This window comes from Emys orbicularis, chromosome 1 (genome assembly GCF_028017835.1).
Source record: "Emys orbicularis isolate rEmyOrb1 chromosome 1, rEmyOrb1.hap1, whole genome shotgun sequence".
NCBI classification, from domain to species: domain Eukaryota; kingdom Metazoa; phylum Chordata; order Testudines; family Emydidae; genus Emys; species Emys orbicularis.
Genome location: NC_088683.1, coordinates 105,812,281 through 105,835,622, shown reverse-complemented (window position 1 = coordinate 105,835,622; position 23,342 = coordinate 105,812,281). Strand labels below are relative to the sequence as shown.

Sequence of the window (23,342 nt, the reverse complement as noted above, 5' to 3'; positions counted from 1 at the left end):
GAACATTTTTAGCACTAGGTTGGTTTATAACATTCTGCTCTCTAAAGACTTGATGTTGGAATGTTTACTTGCATTGTTTATTGGGAGAATGCCCATTGGTTGAGATTTCATCAAGCTTATAAACTATAGTTTTTAAGTCTTCCAATGTTTAACAAATAATTTATTTACAGTGAAGTGTCCTGCAGATGGCACATTCATTCTCCATTCTTGTGGATGGCATTTTCTTACATTCTGTAGTTCCTGTTTCCTGTGTTCCCTCTACTTGTATTCTTCAAATGCACTTCCTGAAAGTTTAAAAATATATTTTAATTAGTTTTTAATCTGAGATATAGTTATATGAATAACTTGGGTGGGTGGAATTAGCATTAGGAATCATGAACTCCTCCATTCATACCACTGGTTCTGACAGTGATACTGTCTGCGGCCTTGGGCAAGTCAGTCATGCAATATCTACCTTATAGAGGTTTGTGGCGATTAATGAATGTTTCTAAAACAATTGGAAGATGTAAATCCCTAGAGCCTGGGCAGTAGTGCATACTCAAAGGTTGATGATTTCCAAACATGTTTTCTGTCCACCAATACTGATATGAAGACGCAGATATCCTAAGTGCGGGTATTATTAGAGTTCTAACACCAAAACATACAGCACTGGGTCCTGCAGTCCCTTTGCACCCAGAACTCCCAGTGCTCCTGGCATCAGCAGAAAGAAAATTACATCCAGTTATTTATCTGATTTGATTTGTAATCCTGCTCCAATACTCCTGTACCTTTCAACAGTCTCACCAGATAAAAGTTAGCAATCAAGGGATACTCCAATGATTAGCTCAATGAAATACTGATTCCCCTTTACCAGATATTACTTCTTAATGTCACTAATAAATAGTTGCCTCATATACATTGAACACATGGGTGGATACATTTAAATATGATCTGGATCCACTATAACTTCAGGTCACATTTGCAGCTTCCTTGTGTAGCCCGATCTATAGATTATGGATTGATTATACTGATTACTTAAGAATGACCAGTTAACACTGAGGGTTGATAGGTTCTTGTCCCAAGATCAGGCCGAGTATTATTCAAATTATTATGTAGTTGGGAACCCCAATGTACACAGCTGCAACACTCACACTATAGGAACTCTTCTATATTTACAAATAGTTTATTAATCCATTTAGCACAGTCACAAACATCCCAACTCAGTAAGGTAGATAGCAATACTACAGAATGTACATCTGCACATCCATATACTCACACTATCCCTTGTAGAACAACCTGAAATGCTAGCCATCATCTTTCTCATCACCATCACCTTCCTCTTCATCACTAGTGGCCATTATTCTGGCATCTCTTTCTCCTACTGTCTGTAGGCTGGGATGCCACTTTTATAATATGTTGTGCTGATGCCACTCTGATGCATATTCAGGAGGGATTTCCTCCCTTTTTCTTATTTGTATATCCTCAGTTTACTAATGATGGAGTTTTCTTCTCCTATAGGGTGGTATATCAATGATCTCAACTTATTATCATATACATCAATTCGTCACCATGGCCCTCTTGTGGTTAGGTATCTGCTGATGTAGCTCATGTACCTGTTAAGTATGTCAATTCATTCCTATGACATTCTTTTGATTGGACTCATGTTTCTGTAGTCGGAAATTCTCCTTAAACATTCTATTTTCAGCTCCCCAATACTTGAGGTTTTCCGTTGGGCCGTATATCTGTTCAAAGTTCAAAGGCCTCAGGCCTTATGCTAACTTGCAGAAGCTAATGTTTGTCAGGATACAGGCCTGTAGGTTCCTTGCATTACTGCTGAATATAATAAAAGCAGAATATAATGCAAAACAGTGAATATAATAAAGGTAAGCTGGCCCAATATGGTATACTTGATTTGCCTCTCCCAGGCTTGGTAAAATAACTTTCCCTATCTGTCTCTAATTTTTCCCAAATGACTTCATCTCACATACACTCACCCCAGATGAACCCTTTAGTTTTCACTGATTCATTGCTGCACCAGGCCACTTTATGCTGCTGGCCCCATATCTTAAAGATACCAAGGATCCTACTCTAATCCACCTTGATGACTACAACAAACTGGGAAAGGATAAATTATTTGCATCTTCAGCCTTACAATTTCTGCTATGACAATGGCTTAAAATACCAGCGTGATCATTGTTGCTCCAGGATGTGTACCACCTCTAAGAAGAATTTACTAAGAGATGGGGAAAGGACAAATTATTTTACACAATATTTTTTTCCTTAAGTCAAGTATTCCAAAAATTATCCAAGCATATTATCTGTAAACTGGAAAGTAGCACAAATGACCGTTCTTGATCTACAGCCATATTACATTGTAGAGGAAATGGCTTCCAAAAACTATTAGGCTAATAATGAACCATGCAGTTCCCTAATGAGCAGATATATCTTCTCCACTATTGTTGTACTTTGAATTTATGCTAGCTTAGTCATCAAAGCAAAATATAGATTCTGATGGGCCAGGGTAAAATCATGTTTCCGTAATGTTCTACGGCCAAATGAGACATTGCTTATTATCCTCTCATAGAACCCAGAATTAGGTTTGAATCTGAGAAAAGATGGAGTTGCTTCTCTGCTGTTCTGGTCACGGACTCAGTATTTTCATCATTGGTGCTAGACAGAGGAGGCATTGGCGGTGGCAGCAGCAGTAGTGCACGCTAAAAAAATGGCTCTGCCCCAAGTAGCACATTTCCTACTAACATGAACAGCTGAGACCATTCAAAACTAACTGGAATGTCTGGTTAGTGTTTGGATCATCTCCCAAGGTCTCACATGTGACCTCTTCATGCAGACAATAACAGCAATAGAATAAAAGTATGCGGGGAGCTTGGTCTAGCTCACATCTGCTGGTTCACACATGTTGGTTTTAGTTCGATCATGCAGGGTTTTCTCAACAGTGAATGTCTTATCCCAATCACATTATGCAGAGTTATGCAGTGTATGCCCCCACTTTAATTGATCTCCAAAAGCCTTGGATGCTCTGTCCCAAATTCAACTAAAAAGCCCCCTTGCATTTCCACGTCTCGCTGAATAGATAAAAAACAGATGGAATCTAATTCACGTATTCTTGATGAGAAATCTGCAATCATTAAATACAACAGTATATCAAATAAACTGGGACTGATCATCCAGCCCAGAGTGCCATGCGTTATCATTTTTTTTTATGGATCTTGGAACTCTTTGACACATAAGAATGAAATTCTTAAACTGAACAAATAATACAACAAATTATTCCCAAATCATCCAAAAATGAACAAAGTGAAGAAAAATAAAGACCCTACTATAGTCCTGATCAAAGGGCTTTGAAAGTCAACAGGAGCCTTTCCAATGATTTTAATAGGCTTTGAATTAGGCACTTGGTCACTTATGCTGACATTAAAATCCGGAAATATATATATTTTTAAAATGGCTTTTTTCTTTTTCAACTATTTGAGAATCTGTTAGCAATTATTAAATACATAAAGCACTAGCTATGATCTTGTTCAGATGCTGGGTTCTGGGATAGACATCTCCTTGGTTGCCATAACAGACAGAGATAAGGACTACAGGCAATTTTTAACTGACAAAGCAAAGTAGCCATGCTTTCAATGGCAAAATGCCAAATGCCTGCTATACCTGCACAGAGAGTGCACATTGGAGCCAATCCTCCCCTTACATCTCTACAACTCTACTGAAGACAATCAGGCTACGGAGGCATGAAAATAGAATTTGACCTTGTCTTCTTCAGCGCTGACTTCTTGCACAGAAAGACCAGCCAGTCCTCGGATAATGACTATCTCCATGATCTGAAGGGTCATTTAACTGAACCTGGCAAAGAGGATTAGGAAGCATGCAGTGGTTTTCTTAAGCTTTCAGGATGGACATTCAAACCTAACATTGGCATAAAAAGACCTCTCTGCTTTACTGGTAATAATAATAAAAAGTCCAATGTTTGTAGTTTACAGCCACTATATCTTAGTTACGAACCCTCTAGAGTCTATTTTGAAAAAGCTTTTTAGCTTTGTGGGCAATGTGGTCAGTGACAAAATAACTAGACTGAAAAGTCTTAAAGAAAACAGCCCAAATTCTGCTCTCTGTTACACCTACTGCTTCCCATTGACTTCAGTGGTGTGGCATGAATGCAAGAGGAGGTAGGATTCATGTCATTGTGCATATTTTGGCCTATGAATGTATATATATGAATTGTTAATGTGCCAATCACCAGAGATGCTGCCAATCTTTCAGAAATAAGAGAACTAAATCAGTCTCCACTTTTCCTCTGCTAATGATGTTTTCTTAATGTAAAAATATTAACTTCCACATTTTTTTTGGTCGAAAAGTGTATTTGGGACCAAAAGTATAGATACACTCTTTCTGAGATGACCAAATATCTGAATTTTTTAAAGATCAGCTATGCTACTTGTACCTGGATGTTACTACATGGGGGCTAAGCAAGAACAAGGCCCTAAAATAAAAGAAAGGGGAAATTAGACCACGAGTTGTCCACTTCTCTGGCCCTTTTGCTAGAGGGTAAGGGGATGGTCTGGTAGTGAGTCCTTGTCCTCCCCTCTAGCCCTGATGTCTTTTAGGTAGATAAGGTTGGCCCATTAATTCCAGAATTTGCACAGTACAGTATGTGGGGTCTAAAACAGGACTTTCTTTTCTTGTCCTTAAGGTTGACTGTGACACCCTTACAAGAGTGGCCAATCATGCATTCCCAGAGTAGTGGACATTCCAGGAACAGTGTGGGCCCTCCCCCTGCCAGTGTGGCCTTGAATGCATGGCGCGTGCAAGGTCATGCCACACAGAGAACACCCTTATGGAGAGTACTCCACTCCCACCAGTGTGACCTCGCATGCTGGCTGGGGCAGAACAGGGCGCTCTTCAAAATGGCGTTCTCCCCCTCCCCCAATCTGTGATACCAGACAAAACTGCATCCGGTTTTGTCTCAGTACTGGACAGGGGACAAACCATTTAAAAACAGGACTGTCCATATTAAAAACCAGACCAATGGCCTGCCTAACCCTTACATGTACAAGAGTGATGGTGCCTTTTGAGCTTAAATCAACAGGCCTTTTTGTGCCCACTGTGGTAACCACAGCACTGCTATGTAGGAAAAGCCATAGCCTTCCCTACATCCTTGATTTACGTATAGACTGTTGTGGTAATCTCTCTACCTCTTTGCCTGGACTGAAATTAATTTCCTTTGAGAGTGCTGGCCTGTACTTTTTCCAAATAACTGTCAAAACCCAAAACTCAATTTAGGGATAAATTGACTAAGTTTTTATTGGCAGAAGAGAAAAAAATCAGAAAAATAAAAATGTACGCTCTTAACACGGGATGTACAGCCCACCATATCTAGATTTATAAAATTAAATTCCATAGGAAAGCAACAATGTTACCTCATGGCCTAAATAATGGAGAGCTGCTCCCACAGTTTTATACTGCAATCTTAGATATTTTATACATGTTGTCCGAAAATCAGATTTCTACCTGAAAACTAGTTTTGTAATTGGTGTAATTCAGACTTTGGTATAAAGGTGTTACAAAGTACAGTGTACATTGGATTTAAAACATCTCTTTGCTAATTGTAAAAATATAGTGATGTCTTCTTTTCTTGGTATTAGGCATATTAGCATATGGTTAGGTTATGTCCTCTGTAGTAATTTGTTTGCTTTTTTACATGGATAACTACATTCACCTTAGCTGGGATTTAAGTATAAAGACTTTTCATCACACAAGGACTTTCAATTTTAGATGACAACGTCTATTGTTTAATGATTCTGGCTAGATAAATAAACAATTTTTTTTAACAGACTTCAGTTAGCTGTCCTATTGTATTGCTAAGAAATCTAGGTAATACCTTCCAGCAGAGTATTCCAATAACATACAAATGAACAAGCACTTTTAGCGACTTTTGATAAGCATAGTTGAGCAAAATAATGAAAGCCAAATAAATTTAGGTACAATTAAAATTAGACAGCTATGTCACAATACATACGCAGTGTTTAGGGATATCAGTACCTAAAACTCCATTGGACAATACAGATTGAATCAGAGGTCTGCCTCATATTAACAATACACTGTGACCATATGTGGGACTGCCCTTAAACTCAGTGGATGTTCGAAGACTTGGGTTGAAATTCACTTTTGGAGACAGAGTGCCAGCACAAGGGCTGTTCATCACCTTTAAGTTTTATTTTGAGGAGTTAAGGATATAAGTTGTGTGCTGACCCTCTGCACAGGGGGTGAAATTCATCCTTAATGAATTTGTATATATTTGGTGAAATCATGGCCCCACAGATGTCAATGGCAGAATTCCTATTTACTGCAATGGGGCCAGGATTTTAGCCATGTAATTACTGCAAATCCTAAACATATGAAGTATGTTTTGAAAATATTTGTTCAGTCTTCCCAGAATACAACATAATAAAACTTTAGATTTGAAATATTAAATAGACTGTATGTGCTGCAAAAATATGATGCATATTCAAAGACTAAAAATTCACTTAAAACTAGTGTCTTAAAAACATAGAGTAAAACTGATTTTTAAAATATGGATTAAAAATGTTAGTTTAAAAGCTGCATAGACTAGAAATGGGTTGATACTGAAATATCCATCAAATCCCTGACCTATCAGAAGAGGACACCATTAAGTCCATATGATTTTTACTATAATTACATCTGCTTTAAATACAACTGTTTTAAAGATAGATTCTGTGTAATTTAGTGAATTCCAATGTATATTTGAGCATATAACTTTTCTTATGCAATTGCAGTATGCTTTGCCCAAAGATGCTTGGGAGCTCACGATTTATATCTTGAAATAATTTATTGAGCAATAGTATGCCATCAAATTGCCCTATGTGTATTTTACATTGCAGTTGCAGCCAGTTGGATCAAATTCTGCTCACAGTTACATTGGTGTAAATCTGGTGGAGCTCCACTGGCATTTTTGTAATTCACTCCCAACTTTGGAATTTTTCATGTGTGGTTTGGAAAACTTGGCAATAAAACATACACTGTTTAACAATTTAACTGTCATCTAAGGAATCAATGCAGTTGTCTGTGGAACCTAATCTGTTGTAGCAAGGGGAAAAATTGCTGCTGTCTGGTAGTGGTAAAAATATATGTAGTACTGAGAATTATTCTTGCTAGTTTACATGCAACCAAATAAGGTAGAATAGAGGAAAATTACTGGTGGCTATTATTATTCTGCATTGATTATTTCAAGTTAAGATAGCTGTAAATGTGTGATTTTATGTTTGCAGTATTATATATGCTTTATTTAGAATAAATATTTAGTTGATCACCACCACATAAAAGCCATAGAAAAAGATGTGGGTTTGAGTGTTACTGAAAGTAAACTCATTAGGGTTTTTTTTTGACATATGCTAACACCTAACTTGCTTGAGAGAGGTTGGAAAATGGTTTTTGACATGGGACATTTTACAGCACTTATTTTACAGATTAGCCCATGCTGCTTCCCGCAGCTCCCATTGGCCAGGAATGGCGAACCACGGCCACTGGTTGCTGTGGGTGGCCGTGCCCATGGATGGTCAATGTAAACAAACTCTCCCGCAGCCCGCCAGTGGATTACCCTGACAGGCCGTGGCAGGTTGCCCACCACTGGATTAGCTTGTTCAATGAAAAGCTGGAGTTGGTGAGGATTTTTTGGTTGGCCCTGACCCTGCACACACTTACACACATGCTTAACTTTACACATTGAAATAGTCCCATTGAATTCTATGTTTAAAGTGAAATGTTTGCAGGATTGGGATTGTCATGGCTGGGTCATGGCAGCCAGACCTAGTAGGCAGAGCCAGAGTCTGCAGACACAGGACAGGAGCCAAGAGTCAACTGGGTTGGGATACTGGAAGATCAGAACCATGAGTTGGGAACTAGTCAGGCCAAGTCAGGATATTGGGGCCTGGAGGTCAGGAACCGCAAGTCAGATGTCCGGAATCAAGCCAGGTTGGAATGCCAGGAGACCAAGGGAAGCAAAAGCAGGCAGTAGGTAGCAGGAAGCACAAGGCACACAGTCCAGAGCAGGATGGAGGCCAGTTGTTCATACAGCTTCCTGTTCCTGCTACTGGCTTAAATAGGGCCAGCAAGCCAATCAGGTGCTCTGGGACTCTGCCAGTTGGACCTCATGGATGGAGCCTTACGCTGGAGCTGGCTTTGTTGGTCTCAGGTAAGCTATTGCCAGCAGGCTGCTAGGTGGAGGGATGGAGTGTGGATGCTCCCATGAACCTTGTGGGCCCAGGTTGGAGACCTGTGAGTCATGACCAGGCTCTTGTTTTGTAATAATACTAGAGTGACCTACAAAAGGCAAAGTATTAAATTCCAGTAACTTCACCAATATCTTCACAAGTCACATTAAAAAAGGGCAACTACATCACCTAAAACCATTTCACATTTTTTATTGCATTTCTCTTTCAGGCTCAGGCCAGCTTCCTCTGTGCTGAGATCAGAGTGATCAGAGCACCCTACAGGAGAATGGGGACAGTTTGTAGATGGTAAAGGTAAGTTATTATTTATTTTATGGGAAGGTGTGATGGTCTATACTCTTATGGTCACCACTTTTACAAGACTATGATAAATTTTGTATAATGTATGCCTTATTGAGATATAATTTGAAAATTATAATCTGCTGAACATTATTGTCCTGGTAAAATATATGTAGCAACATTGTATGTAACGTTATAAATTTCTACAGCATAATGTTGCTGTAACATGTTCCAGAATTAGAAAGGCAGGCTCAAACCAGTTTTTCAGAGACAAAGACACACTAGCACCCCAGACAGGTGTTAGTGAGCCATCACCTATTTAAATGACCATCCTCCAGTGGGGCAGGAGGAGAGATGTAAACAAGAAATTTACATTTCATCACATGGATGATTCAAACCTCACATCTGCAATGGACTGTGTGTCACCATGACTCAACAAGGATGTTTCTAGCACTAGCAATTGAGTTATAAAGTGGGAGGAAAACATCTGACTACACCTTTCCTCCTCTCATCTCTCTGTTCATGACATCATCTATCCTCAAAGAACTGAGCTAAGGTGCCAGTGGTCCCAGGCTGGAAGGAGACCTAGCCTGTGAAATTTACAGCAGCGTATGATGAGACAAAACCTTTGCTTTTAAGGCCACTTAGTTTGTTAAGTTAGGTATTAGCTTGTGTATTACTCTTTAATTTTCTTTTGTAACCAATCCTGACTTTTATGCATCAATGCTTGTAAACACTTAACTTTATTAACTACAGAGAGAGAGAGATTTTATCTTATTGTTTTATCTTAACCAGTGTGTTTGGATTAGAGTGTGTGGAAAGCTCCATTTGGGATAACAAGGCTGGTGCACATATCATTTTCTTTTGATGAAATGACAAACTTTCTATGGGCTTGCATTGTTCAGTGGTGTGCTGGACAGTACAAGATGCTCATTTCTGGGGGAACAAGGCTGGGACTAAGAATTTGCAGGTGTTGCCCTAGAGTTTAATTCATGAGTGACTGGTCAGAGAGCTCATGTATTTATCTGGGAGTGAATTTGCATGCTGGAAGCTGTGTGAGCGTGCCAGTAGTGGATGTTCTGACGGCAAAGCAGTGTAAAAGACACCCCAGGCTAGACAATTAAAGGGACAGAGCTGTTCCATGGTCTAGATTGTATCCTGAGGAATGTCACAGAAGTCTGATAATTTCTTTCACCGATCACTTTCAATGGAAGAATACTTTTCAGCATGAGACAGTATAAATGATTACCTAACTTTCAGCCCAGATTTGACTAGTTTCTGACTAGTCAAAATACTTCAGTCTAGCCACAATGGTTATCTCAGGCTGTGACTCTAGAACAAGCTATTGGCTTTTTCAGCTATGACTATTTAAACTCTTGGTGCTGGCTGGACTGAAAATTCCATGCTGGAATTAGGGCATTTTTAAATTAGAAGTGCAACAGTGTTCTCACCTTCTGCAAAGCTTGTGAATTTTGCCAGTTGAACTTGGAAGTAAAAAATTTTGATATGTTGCTAGAAACAATTGTGGTTTTATATTGGAGAAAACCAATTTTCATGATAAAATAAAAAGCATTTCCTGTCCACAAATAGTCCTTTCTGCCCAGAGGAAAAACAACAACCTGCAGTTGGCTGCCCTTGTATGCTGGGACCCAAAAAAATAGTATCTTTGGACAAGGGACAGCCTTATCTTTCTTGTTAAGTAGGGCACTAAGGTCCAGATCCTTAAAGGTATTTCTGAGCCTAACTCCCACTGAAATGAATGGGCGTTAGGTGCCTAAATACTCTTGAGGCTCTGAATCTAACACCCTGGTTAGCTAGTGAGTATAGGGATTCCTTTGGCATCCTTTCAGGTGGCTGCCTGCGAACAGGTTACTTCCCAAGGTTTCAACACTGAGGACCGATAGGAGCTGTGTGTCATAGTTTGCAACCTCCCCAACCACCAATATCCAGAAATCCTGCTGGAAGGATGGCATGTAAAACTGCACTTGCTCAATATGGAGTTTGTTGTTTGGCCTGCAGCCCCACCAGCTCGCCCTTCTCCACATATCACTTTATCAGATTATTTCACCCCAATGATAGCAATTGTGCATGTTTGGCGTAGTAGTTGGCTGCACTGGGAGAGGGTCATTTGATAAAGGATTGTGCACAGAAGAGCAGTTAAAGGGGGTGATGAGAGGTTGGCATTCTAAAGAGGGCGGAGTTACAGTTGCAGTGTGTGGTCTGTAGTGTGCCGTAGTTGTGACAATATTTTTTTTAAAGAGATACCCATCATTGATGAAAAGTAGGACTACCAAAAAAATAAATAAAATTTTTTTTGAGCAAAAACCCAAATTCAAAGTCTTCCTGTTTGAAACTTATGAAAAGAAACCAAATAAAAACTACATGGAAAATGCAAAGGGAATAAAAACAAACCACCTGTGAAATTTCACTCTCATTGGCCATCAAGTTTTAGAGCAAAACAAAAAATGATGCTCTATTTTAAGTCCATTTTAGAACTCACTTCTAACTGTAGAAGTGTCTCCATAACAGGAACTCCCTATATCACTGAGGTATTGTGAGGCTTAAATTTGTTGACACTATAGCTGTGAAGTGCTTTGAGAGCTCTGGGAGAAAAGCATTGTAGAAGTGAAAATTATTATTGATTTAGTTCTGGGACCTGCAGGCCTATGAGATGCGGCTCTCTCATAGTTTTTCCTCCAGGGAAGAAGGAGCACAGATGTGAAACTTCTGTTTCTGAGAAGAAAATATTTTTTCAGAAGATTCCCCAAGCTCAAAATCTGCATTAATCACTCATAATGGGAAATCAAATTCAGACTTATTCTATTTCTTTATTATAAAACTCAAATTGCCTTATGTTGTACTATTGTAGTCTCCTGAATTTGATTTCTGTTGTTCCTCATGGTACATCTTTTTATGCAAAACCTGTATGTAAAGTCTCAGCCTGTTACCTTCTATCTGATGAACATACTGGGTCAAATTCCCACTGAAGTCAGTGGGGCTGAATGGGTGTAATTGAGTGTAAAATGTATCTCATTGACTTATTAATGGTTTTTACTGTAACAGGAAAAACTCAAACTTCTCACAAGACACTCATCAAATCATAGGAAGCCATGACTGAAATATAGCTTAATCATAAATAAATATGCTATTCCAATCTTACTTATATATGTGAATTGGCTCATCACATCAGAGTCACTGAAACAACACAGAGAATATTTAAAAGACTTTCCAATGACCTTATCAGCAGGCTATTATAGGGGTTCTAAAGACCTCCAGAACACCTGCTTTCACAGGCAAGAATAATCACTGTTATATTTGTATTGGCTTAAAGTCATGTTATGATGATGATGACCTACTTCTAGTAACTTAATTTCATTCTGTGGAGCTCTGTTACAGAAGGATAGAAACATTTAGGCATAGTCCAGAATTACCAGACTTTGCTCAGACATGCAGGGATAGAGAAGTTGATCCCTTCCTAAGAAAGAAAAGTAGTCTCCTTCCAAAAAGTGCTTATGCTGGCTTTGATTTTCAATGACGTTCAGATATTTTATTGGACTTCAGAGTCTCGTTACTCACCGAACCTCAGTACTTGTTGCTTAATAGTACACTCCTATGTTGGTCAGTACACTCCTACGTTGGTCAGTTTGTTGGCACCAGTTACACAAAAAATCTTCAACAGTGTCTTTATGTAGGTGGGCAAATATGGGGTCAAATCCTCAAATTCCTTATTCAGTTTTTATTTAGGCAAGTCCCTCTTCGACTTCAACGGGAGATATGCTTGAATAAGAATTGTCAGCCCTAAGGTCCCATTCTTTCAAGCTATTCTGCACAGGAGAATCTTTGTGCCCACACAGAGGCCCACTGAAGTGAGCGGGGCTCTGTACAGACACAGGATATGCTTGCAAGATTAGGGCATAAGCAAGAACTTCAGGATCTGACCCAGAGGGCCTGCTTCAAAGCCCACTGAAGTCATTGGAAAGACTCCCATTGGCTTCAGTGGGCTTTGGAGCAGGCTTGTGTTGAGGAACTATGCAATGGGTATTCTAAAGCAGATAAAGAAATTGTGCACAACCCCAAAAAATCTTTTCCCATTTAACATAATTAATTTGATACACTAAAATGAGAGTGCCAGATCATGGATTAGCAATCAGCTAAATATATTCATATATGGCATGCATTAGAGGAAAAGACCTGAGCCTCATTAGTTTATTAACCTTGCCTTCTCCAATGGACACTTCCAAAGTTGACTGCAAAAGCTGTGAAATTTATTAAATTTGAAAATGTACCTATTACAAAAATCAATTGCTTGCCATGTTTTCTGTTGTTTCATCTGTATGCTATATAAAATCTGAAGGTCTGTGAGCTTGTATTTATTAATTTTTTTATTTCAAAGTGAATTTATGTTCATGAAAAGTCCTGTATTGACAGCCCTAGAGACTGAAGTCCCGGAAGCTGCATGAGCTTTGAAATATCCTACATCTCTATTTATTTTGGCATTCTGGCTTTGCATTTGTAAGAGCTTGAATTCATGCTCCAATTAAATTTTCCCTAGGTACCACAGTTTTGGAAAAGCTATTCCATGCAAGGAACAATAAAAACACATATTACATTAGTTTAAGTGGTTCATAAAAATGGTGTTTCTCAAACACTAACTCCACCACCTATAAAAGCCATTATATAGTATAACTGTTCTTTTTATTTAAATACATTTAAAACTTGCTTTTCAGTTATAACATCTAGATGCATATTATTTCTACAAGTTCCTGAGTTAGTTAATTCATCCTTCTTTCCAAAGTCTGCAGTATATTAATTGCATTTTGAACTCTCTAGCCTATGTGCTGTAGGAGAATCCACTGTTAAAATATTTCTCATGCTTATTTTCATTTCATGGCAGTAGTTAGCATAGATGAATGGAGGATTAAGGGAGAAAGAAGCTCACCAATTTTGGTGGCTGTCATCAGGCAGAGGAAAGTTTGTCTCATCAAACGTTATATAAAGCATTCTTCTAAAAATGTTCAATTTGTCTTTGTTTTGCTTTCTTTTTACATTTCCCCCCTTTCCCTCTACTTTATCCCTTCATCTGTTGTAGATCTGAGTTTCATTCCTTCCATCTCTTTCTCTGTCTCTTTTGTCTCAGTCTGATTTTCCCCATGCTTAATGCTTAGTGAACATTTCAGTTAATTTTTCTCTCAGATTGTTCTTTGTTCACCTCCAATTTCTCATCGTTTTTCCGACTGCCTCTTTTCAACTCTCTTCCCCTCCCATTTCCCCCTATTTATTTTCTCTTTCTTGTGCAGATTTTTTTTTCTCTCCCATTTTTCGAACTCCAACTTTTTCTGTTGTTCTGGTAAGTGATTCCCTTTCTCTTGGTTTCCTTGAGTTCTCTCTCCGCCTCCTTCTTCTGTTCTCTTTCAGTCTTTCCATGTATTCTCTCTCTTCCTCTCAGGTCCCTTAATCAATCCATCCTCTCCTCTTTCTTCCCCAGAGTGTGCTCTCTCTTTCTTCTTCCCTCCCTCTTCTCTTGTCCCCATTTCCCCCTGCTTATCTCCCACTCTCTTCTGGCTTTCCTTCCCCCAGACTTCATTCTCCCTCTCCTTTTCCCTCCCATCGTGCTCACTTCCCCCTCCTGGTTCTCTCAATAATCCCTCCCCTTCACCCACTTTTTTCTTCTTCCAGTATCCTCCTCCAAGCTCTCCCTCCCTTAGGATCATACTTTAGGTTTTGGGAGGATGTAGGGTGACCAGACAGCAAGTGTGAAAAATCGGGACAGGGGGGTAATAGGAGCCTATATAAGAAAAAGACCCAAAAATTGGGACTGTCCCTATAAAATCGGGACATCTGGTCACCCTAGGAGGATGTGAGGACCTTTCTGCTAATCCTTCTTCCCTTTGTGAGGAGAAGTGTGTTCCAAGGTGATGAGGGCGGCCCCATCTTCTGTTTGTGTGGAGAGGAGAGCTGTCTAGAGGGTGACTGATTGTTCTTGTGGCCCTCAGGAGGAGGTGTGTCATGGGGAACCAGTAGGGAGCTGATGGGAATCTTCTCTCCCTTCAACCACGGTGAGATTGTTTTTTCTCCATCTCCTGAGGTCATAAGAGTGTGGAGCACAAAGAGGAGTTGCCATAGTTCTTCTCTTCTTTTTTTCCCAAGGCAATGAGCATTAAAGTGCTGTGACATACAGAAACCACATAGGTTGCTGCTCTATGGTTGATCTCTGCCTGGAGAAGACTCCACTCCTCATACATTCATAGTGGGAGGTACATCTCTGTGTTTGTCTCTCAGCAAGTATTACAGAGCCATTTCTTCAAAGCGTTAAAAAAGCCTTGGGGAAGAGGTGGGACAGGGCTTGCTTTCTCTCAAAAAAGCAGGATGTTGCATTTCTGACAAGACATTCAGACCTTTGAATTTGTTTTTAGGACTACACCTTTACCTCGATATAGCGCTGTCCTCGGGAGCCAAAAAATTGTACCGCGTTATAGGTGAAACCGTGTTATATTGAACTTGCTTTGATCCACTGGAGTGCGCAGCCCTGCCCTCCCGGAGCACTGCTTTACCGCATTATATCCGAATTCGTGTTATATCGGGTTGTGTTATATCGGGGTAGAGGTGTATATAAATTCTAGTTTGCTCTTCTGTAACTTTCACTGAAAATGCTTTATCAGCTTTAACTTTTGCAAAGTATAAATCTCAATAAGCTGACCATTCATTTTTATTTAATTTGATTTAATTTAATTTAAATCCTTTTCTCACTACTGTTGGTATTATTATGAATTCAGCTGTCAATTTGGATTCTGTCTTTAAGGAGAAAAAATCCTTCATGTAACTTTGCAGAGAGGGTCCTACAGGATACAGTTGTGACACCAGGCCACTGCACACTGTACTCAGTCAAATGGCCTGGGCAGACGGGCCTAACCCCAGAAGATGTGCTGCACAATGTAAAAGGCAAGTAACACATAAAGGAGAGATGCTCAGAGGCCAAAACAGGAGACCAAGGTGGAGACGTGTCCAGATGTGACAGTGGCCATGGGCAGCTTACTTAGGATCATTTATATTGTAAGCTCATCAGGGCAGGGACATCTTTTACTACATACATGTACAGCACTTAGCCCAATAGGGCCCCAATCCTAGATGGAGCCTCTAGGCACAACTGCGACACAAATAATAATAATGGGGACTCAGAGTGCTAGTGTAATGTATATGTGAAATAATAATGGAGAGCAAGACCAAAACAAGGAATCAGTGGACATCATTTATGTCTGTATGTAATAGCTGTGGTGAATATTAAATTAATTTGGTTCTGGGGAAAAATGCCAGAACTACAACTTTGGAGACTAAAGTCATCTATTAATTTACAGAGTAGACACAGCACGCTTGGGCAGCTGAAGTGAAAGCTTCTTCCTTAATGTCCCCTCATTGTGCCTCTGTTCTGAGCTAGTGAGAGAGTTCTGAGGAGATCAGTTCATGATCATGTAGTGTTTGGCTTCTCTATTGAAAATGGCACTTACTGCCAACAGTAGTGATGGTTTTATGATGTGAATACTTGTCCAATGGGATCCGGAGTGAGGTTATAAACTCACTTTCAGTAGATCCACAGTAGCCATCTGATTACATTTGGACAGTGATGAATTGGTAACGTAAGAAAGTAAGAACATAAGAATGGCCATACTGGGTCTGACCCTGGGTAATGTCCCAGTATCCTGTCTTCCGACAGTGGCCAATGCCAGGTGCTTCAGAGGGAATGAATAGAACAGGCCATCATGGAGTGATCCATCCCCGGTTGTCCACTCCCAGCTTCTGGCAGTCAGAGGGTAGGGACACCCAGAGCATGGAATTGCTTCCCTGACCATCTTGGCTAATAGCCATTGATGGACCTATCCTCCATGAATTTATCTAATTCTTTTTTGAACCCTGTTATAGTTTTGACTTTCACAACATCTCTTGACAACAAGTTCCACAGGTTGACTGTGCGTTGTGTAGAGAAGTACTTCCTTTTGTTTTGCTTTAAACATGATGGTTCTTGTGTTATGTGAAGGAGTAAATAACACTTCCTTATTCACTTTTTCCACACCATTCATAATTTTATATTTCTCTAGCATATCCCGCCTTAGTAGTCTCTTTTCCAAGCTGAAAAATCCCAGTCTTTTTAATCTCTCCTCATATAGAAGCTGTTCCATACCCTTAATCATTTTTGTTGCCCTTCTCAATTCTAATATATCTTTTTTGAGATGGGGCAACCAGAACTGCACAAAGTATTCAAGCTCTGAGCGTACCATGGATTTATATAGTATCATTATGATATTTTCTGTTTTATTATCTATTCCTTTCCTAAAGGTTCCTAACATTCTGTTATCTTTTTTGACTGCTGCTGCACTTTGAGGAGATGTTTTCAGAGAGCTATCCACAATGACTCCAAGATCTCTTTCTTGACTGATAACTGCTAATTTAGATCCTATCACTTTCTATGTATAGTTGGGATTATGTTTTCAATTGTGCATTTCTTTTCATTTATCAACATTGAATTTCATTTGCCATTTTGTTACCCAGTTTCGTGAGATCCCCTTGTAACTCTTCAAAGTCTGCTGTGGACTTAACTATCTTGAGTAAGTTTGTATCATCTGCAAATTTTGCCACCTCATTGTTTATCCCTTTTTTCAGATCTTTTATGAATATGTTGAACATCACTGGTCCCAGTACAGCCTCTGGGGGGACACCACCATTTACCTCTCTCCATTTGGAAAACTAACTATTTATTCCTATTCTTTGTTTCCTGTCTTTTAACCAGCTACTAATCCATGAGAGGTCCTTCCCTCTTATCCCATGACTGCTTACTTTGCTTAAGAGCCTTTGGTGAGGGACCTTGTCAAAGGCTTTCTGAAAGTCCAAGTACACTATAGCCACTGAATCACCCTTGTCCATATTTGCTGACCCCCTCAAAGAATTCTAATAGATTGGTGAGTCATGATTTCCCTTTACAAAAGCTCTGTAGAATCTTCCCCAGAAACCTGTGTTCATCTATGTGTCTGATAATTCTGTTCTTTACTATAGTTTCAACGAATTTGCCTGGCCATGAAGTTAGGCTTATTGGCCTGTAATTGCCAGGATTGTCTCTGGAGTCTTTTTAAAGAATTGGTGTCACATCAGCTATGCTCCAGTCATCTGGTACAGAATCTGATTTAATTGATAGGTTACATACCATAATTACAGGTTTCAGAGTAGCAGCCGTGTTAGTCTGTATCCATAAAAAGAACAGGAGTACTTGTGGCACCTTAGAGACTAACAAATTTATTTGAGCATAAGCCTTCGTGGGCTACAGCCCACTTCATCGGATGCTTATGCTCAAATAAATTTGTTAGTCTCTAAGGTGCCACAAGTACTCCTGTTCTTTATACCATAATTAGTAGTTCTCCAATTTCATATTTGAGTTCCTTCAGAACTTTTGGGTGGGTACCATCTGGTCCTGGTGACTTATTACTGCTTAATTTATCAACTTGTTCTCAAACCTCCCCAATTGACACCTCAATCTCAGATTTTTCTTCAGATCTGTCACCTAAAAAGAATGGCTCAGATGTGGGAATCTCCCTCACATCCTCTTCAGTGAAGACCGATACAAAGAATTCATTTAACTTCTCTGCAATGGCCTTATCTTCCTTGAGTGCTCCTTGAGCATCTCAATCATCCAGTGGCCCCACTGATTGTTTGGCAGGCTTCCTGCTTCTGATGTACTTTTTGGTGTTAGTTTTTGAGTCTTTTGCTAGCTACTCTTCAAATTCTTTTTTCTCCTGGCTAATTATAATTTTACACTTGACTTGCCAGAGTTTATGCTCCTTTCTGTTTTACTCTGTAGATAACTTAGAGGTGAAATACTCCATATTCAAGGAACCAGGCATTCCCTTGACAGACATTACTTTCCAAAAGTGCCACTAAATCTTTGAAACCTATATTTGAAACCTAGGGGATATTTTAAATAAGATTCACAATCATGATGCTTTTCCTTATTAGTTAAAACACATATTACTTGCTACATGACCAGGCTTGAGTGAAATCTCCTACCCTTTGTGCTTTTGGCATATCAGTGTGGCGCTGAGCACGTACAGAGCGTGCAGATTTGGGTGGCTTGATAGGAGCGCAGTACATTTCCAGCCTCCTCAGGTCACAGCTCTGGAAGCAGCATTCATCCACTATTCCCTTGTGGTGTAAACGTCTACTGCTGGATCCATACCCTGTTGGCTTACCTGCACACAACACAAATGGGAGAGTTTTATTGTTGGGGGAAAAATGCAAAAGCCTCAGTAGCACTCCTATGATAGGCTGCATTATTATAGCTGGAATACTGGTGATCGCTGTAGTTAAGGCTGCCTATGTGTTTCTATTCTAAGATCCTTTCTTCGTTGCTCATAACTCTCTGAATCATTCACCTGAAAATGTCCAGGCTTTGTCTGTGCCTAAGAGCTATTTTATTTTAACCATTGAGAAAAACCATATCTTTTCTTATTATAAAAATGTTGTAAAAATGTTTTTGGAACTATTTTAGCACTAAAGAGGTTGAGGGTAGGAAGCTTAAATTTGGCAACGTACCTGTCATCATTTGGGTGAAAACTGACTTTGAACTGGTAGAATTAGGAGTGATTAAAGATCATAGTTTGTTCATAAAAATCATAGAAAAGTAGGACTGGAAGGGACCTTGGTAGGTCATCTAGTCCAGTCCCTTGCACTGAGGCAGTACTAAGTATTATCTAGACCAGCTCTGACAGGTGTTTGTCTAACCTGCTCTTAAAAACCTCCAATGACTTTGGGCTAGTCTACACTAGAATGGCTACAGTGGCTACACTAGAATGGCTACCGATGTAGCTGTGCCACTCTAGCACTGCTAGAGCAGACGCTTTGTGCCAACGGGAGAGAGTTCTCCTGTCAGCATAATTACTCCACCTCCCTGAGCGGCAATAGCTTCTCCTGCTCACATAGCACTGTCCACACCGGCGCTTAGCTAGATGTAACTTATGTCGCTCGGGGGTGGCTTTTAAGTTATAGAAAAGTAAGCGCTAGTGTGTGCAAGCCCAGAGATTCCACTGCCTCCCTAGGTAATTTGTCCCCGTGCTTAACTACCCTTAAAGTTAGGAAGTTTTCCTAATGTCTAACCTAAATCTCCTTTGCTGCAATTTAAGCCCATTGCTTCTTGTCCTGTCCTAAGTGGTTAAGGAGAACAATTTGTTCTTATTGAATTTCATCCTACTTATTTCAGACCATTTCTCCAGTTTGTCAAGACCATTTTGAATTCTAATCCTGTCCTCCAGTGCGTTTGCAACCCTCCCAGCTTGGTATCATCCACAAATTTTACAAGTGTATTTGGTATGCCATTTATCCAAATCATTTATGAAGATACTGAATAAAACCAGACCCAGAACAGATCTCTGCAGGACCCCACTCAATATGCCCTTCCAGCTTGATTGTGAACCATTAATAACTACACTCTGAGTATGATTTTCCAACCAGTTGTGCACGCACCGTATAGTAGGTTCATCTAGATTGTATTTCTCTAGTTTGTTTATGAGAAGGTCAGGTAAGACAGTATCAAAAGCCTTACTAAAGTCGAATTATATCACATGTACTGCTTCCCCACTATCCCGGCTTGCTACCCGGTCAAAGAAGAATATTAGGTTGGTTTGACATGATTTGTTCTTGACAAATTCATGTTGACTATTACTTATCACCTTATTGATAGGTGCTTACCTTGATTGTTTGATTATTTGCTCCATTATCTAAGTTGACTGGTCTATAGTTCCCTGGGCTGTCCTTATTCCTCTTTTTATAGATAGGTAATGTATAGTAGTTTCTTTAAAATAATGGATAGTGCTGTTAAGATACTATTTCCTAACATTTTAAACAAAAGGGGGCTTCATTGAGCCTGCATGTGAGGCTAAAATTAAGTGTAAAGGGGGAAAATATAGTGAATTTCTACAGACTGTAAGATGTGGTTTAATCAGAAAACAGTAAGCAGTAGAAAGTAAGGTTGAGTTAGCACTAACCAGTAAAATGCTGTAAAAGCAGTAAGCATTAAGGTGCATGGTGAGTGAGGGAATGCTGTATACTGCTACCTAGCACTGTATGATTGCGACACAATGCATGAAACAGGACTGGTATTGCATACTGTTTGCTGCTTATTGTACCCTATGGTCACTGATCAGCTGCGATAAGTGTGTGCTCTGTGAACGAGGCAGTGTTTGCCCATTAAATGTTTGCAAAAGTAAAACTTGATTCCACTAATGTTTACCCAATGTGAATACAACAGGGGAACCAATGTAGCAGAAATGAATCCACTTAATAACTCAAATTGATGGTCACAGAAAATGTTTTGCAGTATTAATCCAGCTCTAACCAACAGTAATGTTATTAAAATCCCCACAACATCCACTTCTACTTTTCTCTCCTTCTGATCCATGTCTTCCTTCTTTCCGACTTTTTTTTTTTGATTTCTTGGCTAGTTTCTGCTTTTCTCTCCACTCTTTGACACCAGGCAGGGAGTTGGGCATGGAGCAGCCCTCTCTTTGCTGGGCCTGGAGTTTTAGTACTACACAGTGATGACATCCAGTTGCACTGTCAGGAGACTGAGTTTTAGGAAGGGACAAGGGACTCAGCCTGGATGAAGAGTGAGACTATCACAAAGTTGATTAATTTAGTTTTTCATTGGGAAAATTTTGCTTCTTGCCCTTTTACAGTAAATTCTGGAGGCATAAAGACATCCTGGGGTTGTCAGTTTGGGGAAGATAGTACAGTTTGTACTCCTTTGTGATTAAAACAAATAATCACTGATCAAGAGCCTCTGAGACCATAGTACATCAATAAAAGAAAAGATTTTTTTTAGTGATAAAATATGTCTAACTTTTTAGCCAGGGATACCGTCAGCTCAGAACTAACTGTCCCTGTGAGCTTTGTAAACTTAAACAATAGGTTTTTTTAAACATCCTTTTCCAGGGATTATAAATTAAAGAAAAAGAAAAACATGCTTATTTAGTACATTGTAATCCACTGAGGACCTCTATACTGTACATTCTCTGCTAAATTATTTGTTTCATAAGGATAAACAGGACAGCAAGCCAGTAATAGATTATAGTAACATTTTATGGTGTAGGGTTGTTTTTTTGGTGTGTTTGTGTGTGTACCACTGAAATGTCTTATAAATGTGCAGAGATAAAGAAATTTTTAAAGGATTATCTAGATTATTTTCACCCAGTAAGGAACACTACTACCTGTGAGATATGCAAGACTTGATTCTGAAGCTTTCTAACTTGATCTCCTCAGCATAACTTATTTTATAGAACTTAGTGTTTAGGAGTCAAAAATAGAGTGGCTCTTACTTTACCTGGTACTGGGAGCTGTCTCAGCCCTGGTCTACACTGGGGGGGGGGGCGGGGGATCGATCTAAATTACGCAACTTCAGCTACATGAATAACGTAGCTGAAGTCGACGTACTTAGATTGACTTACCGCGATGTCTTCACTGCGGTGAGTCGACTGCTGCTGCTCCCCCGTCGACTCTGCCTGCGCCTCTTGGCCTGGTGGAGTACAGGAGTCGACGGGAGAGTGCTCGAGGGTGGATTTATCACATCTAGACTAGACGCGATAAATTGACCCCCGCTGGATCGATCGCTGCCCGCCGATCCGGCGGGTATTATAGACATACCCTCAGATTCTCTCTGACTTATTTTACATTTAAATAATTGCAGGTTAAATTCTGTCCCTGGAAGTGCCTGTGTACCTCTCACTGACACAGATCATCAGACTATTCATAGAAACTAGTTTATTTATCAAATTTAGCTTTTTTCACTTTACATATTGCCCATTCACAGACTGTGATTTTAACAAATCTGTTGTGTCTTGTTTTAATTTAGGTTGTAAAATTTTGAGGTCAAGAACTTTATTTTTCACTTGATATGTGTTTTTACAGTACCTAGAAAGCACTAATCCTGACTGGGTCCTCTGGGCGCTACTGAATTACTAATAAACAGTCAGAATAATATGTTCACTGACGCACTGTTTATTAATTGCAATTTGAGTCGTATGCCTTTTTTGTCTAGAAAAGAAGAGAAATTACATTAATATATGGAGATATACCTATCTCATAGAGCTGGAAGGGACCTAGAAAGGTCATTGAGTCCAGCCCCCTGCCTTCACTAGCAGGACCAAGTACTGATTTTGCCCCAGATCCCTAGGTGGCCCCCTCAAGGATTGAACTCACACTCTTGGGTTTAGCAGGCCAATGCTCAAACCACTGAGCTATCCCTCCCCCCATGCTGCCAAAAAACAGAACCAATTCATGGTAGCCATGGCTGCTGTCTTCAGAGTAAGGCCCTGTTTTAGCAAAGCACTAAAACATGTACTCATGTCCATTCTTATTCAGAAAAGCCATTAAGCATGTGCTTAACTTCAAACACACAATTAAGTCCCATTGAAATGTGCTTTGCTGAATGGGGTTGGATGTAAACATGTACTTAAAGTTAAGCACATGCTCGAATGCTTTGCTGCATCAGGGCTTAAATGAGCCGAACAACATGGTTCTGAGAGGGTGCTTAGGACCAGGGAATCATCATCAAAAAGTCAGTCTGTTCTCAGTCATTCTGTTTATCTTCTTAAGGTATGTAGAGTACAGACACAGCACACCCAGCTAGCACTGGTATAAAGAGCAGTGTAGACAGTGAGACACTGCTTAGGTGAGTACAATAGAGACACACCAGAACCCTACGGTATATACCTTACATGGCTGTCTACACGCCCAAGCAGCACGTTCTATATCTACACTGCTATTTTTATCAGTGTAGTGTGCCAC

General features: G+C 39.7%; 1 protein-coding gene across 1 annotated transcript in view; it reads right to left on the bottom strand.

Annotated features, from left to right (window-relative positions):
* Positions 1 to 224: 224 nt before the first annotated feature.
* The window catches only part of IGF1 (insulin like growth factor 1), a 77,005-nt gene continuing 53,887 nt past the window's right edge, over positions 225 to 23,342 (bottom strand). The window contains exons 3-4 of the mRNA XM_065414919.1: positions 18,573 to 18,754; positions 225 to 284 (exon numbers count right to left, since the gene is read on the bottom strand). Coding sequence (XP_065270991.1) covers positions 225 to 284; positions 18,573 to 18,754 — 242 coding nt within the window. The remainder of the gene's footprint in view (positions 285 to 18,572; positions 18,755 to 23,342) is intronic.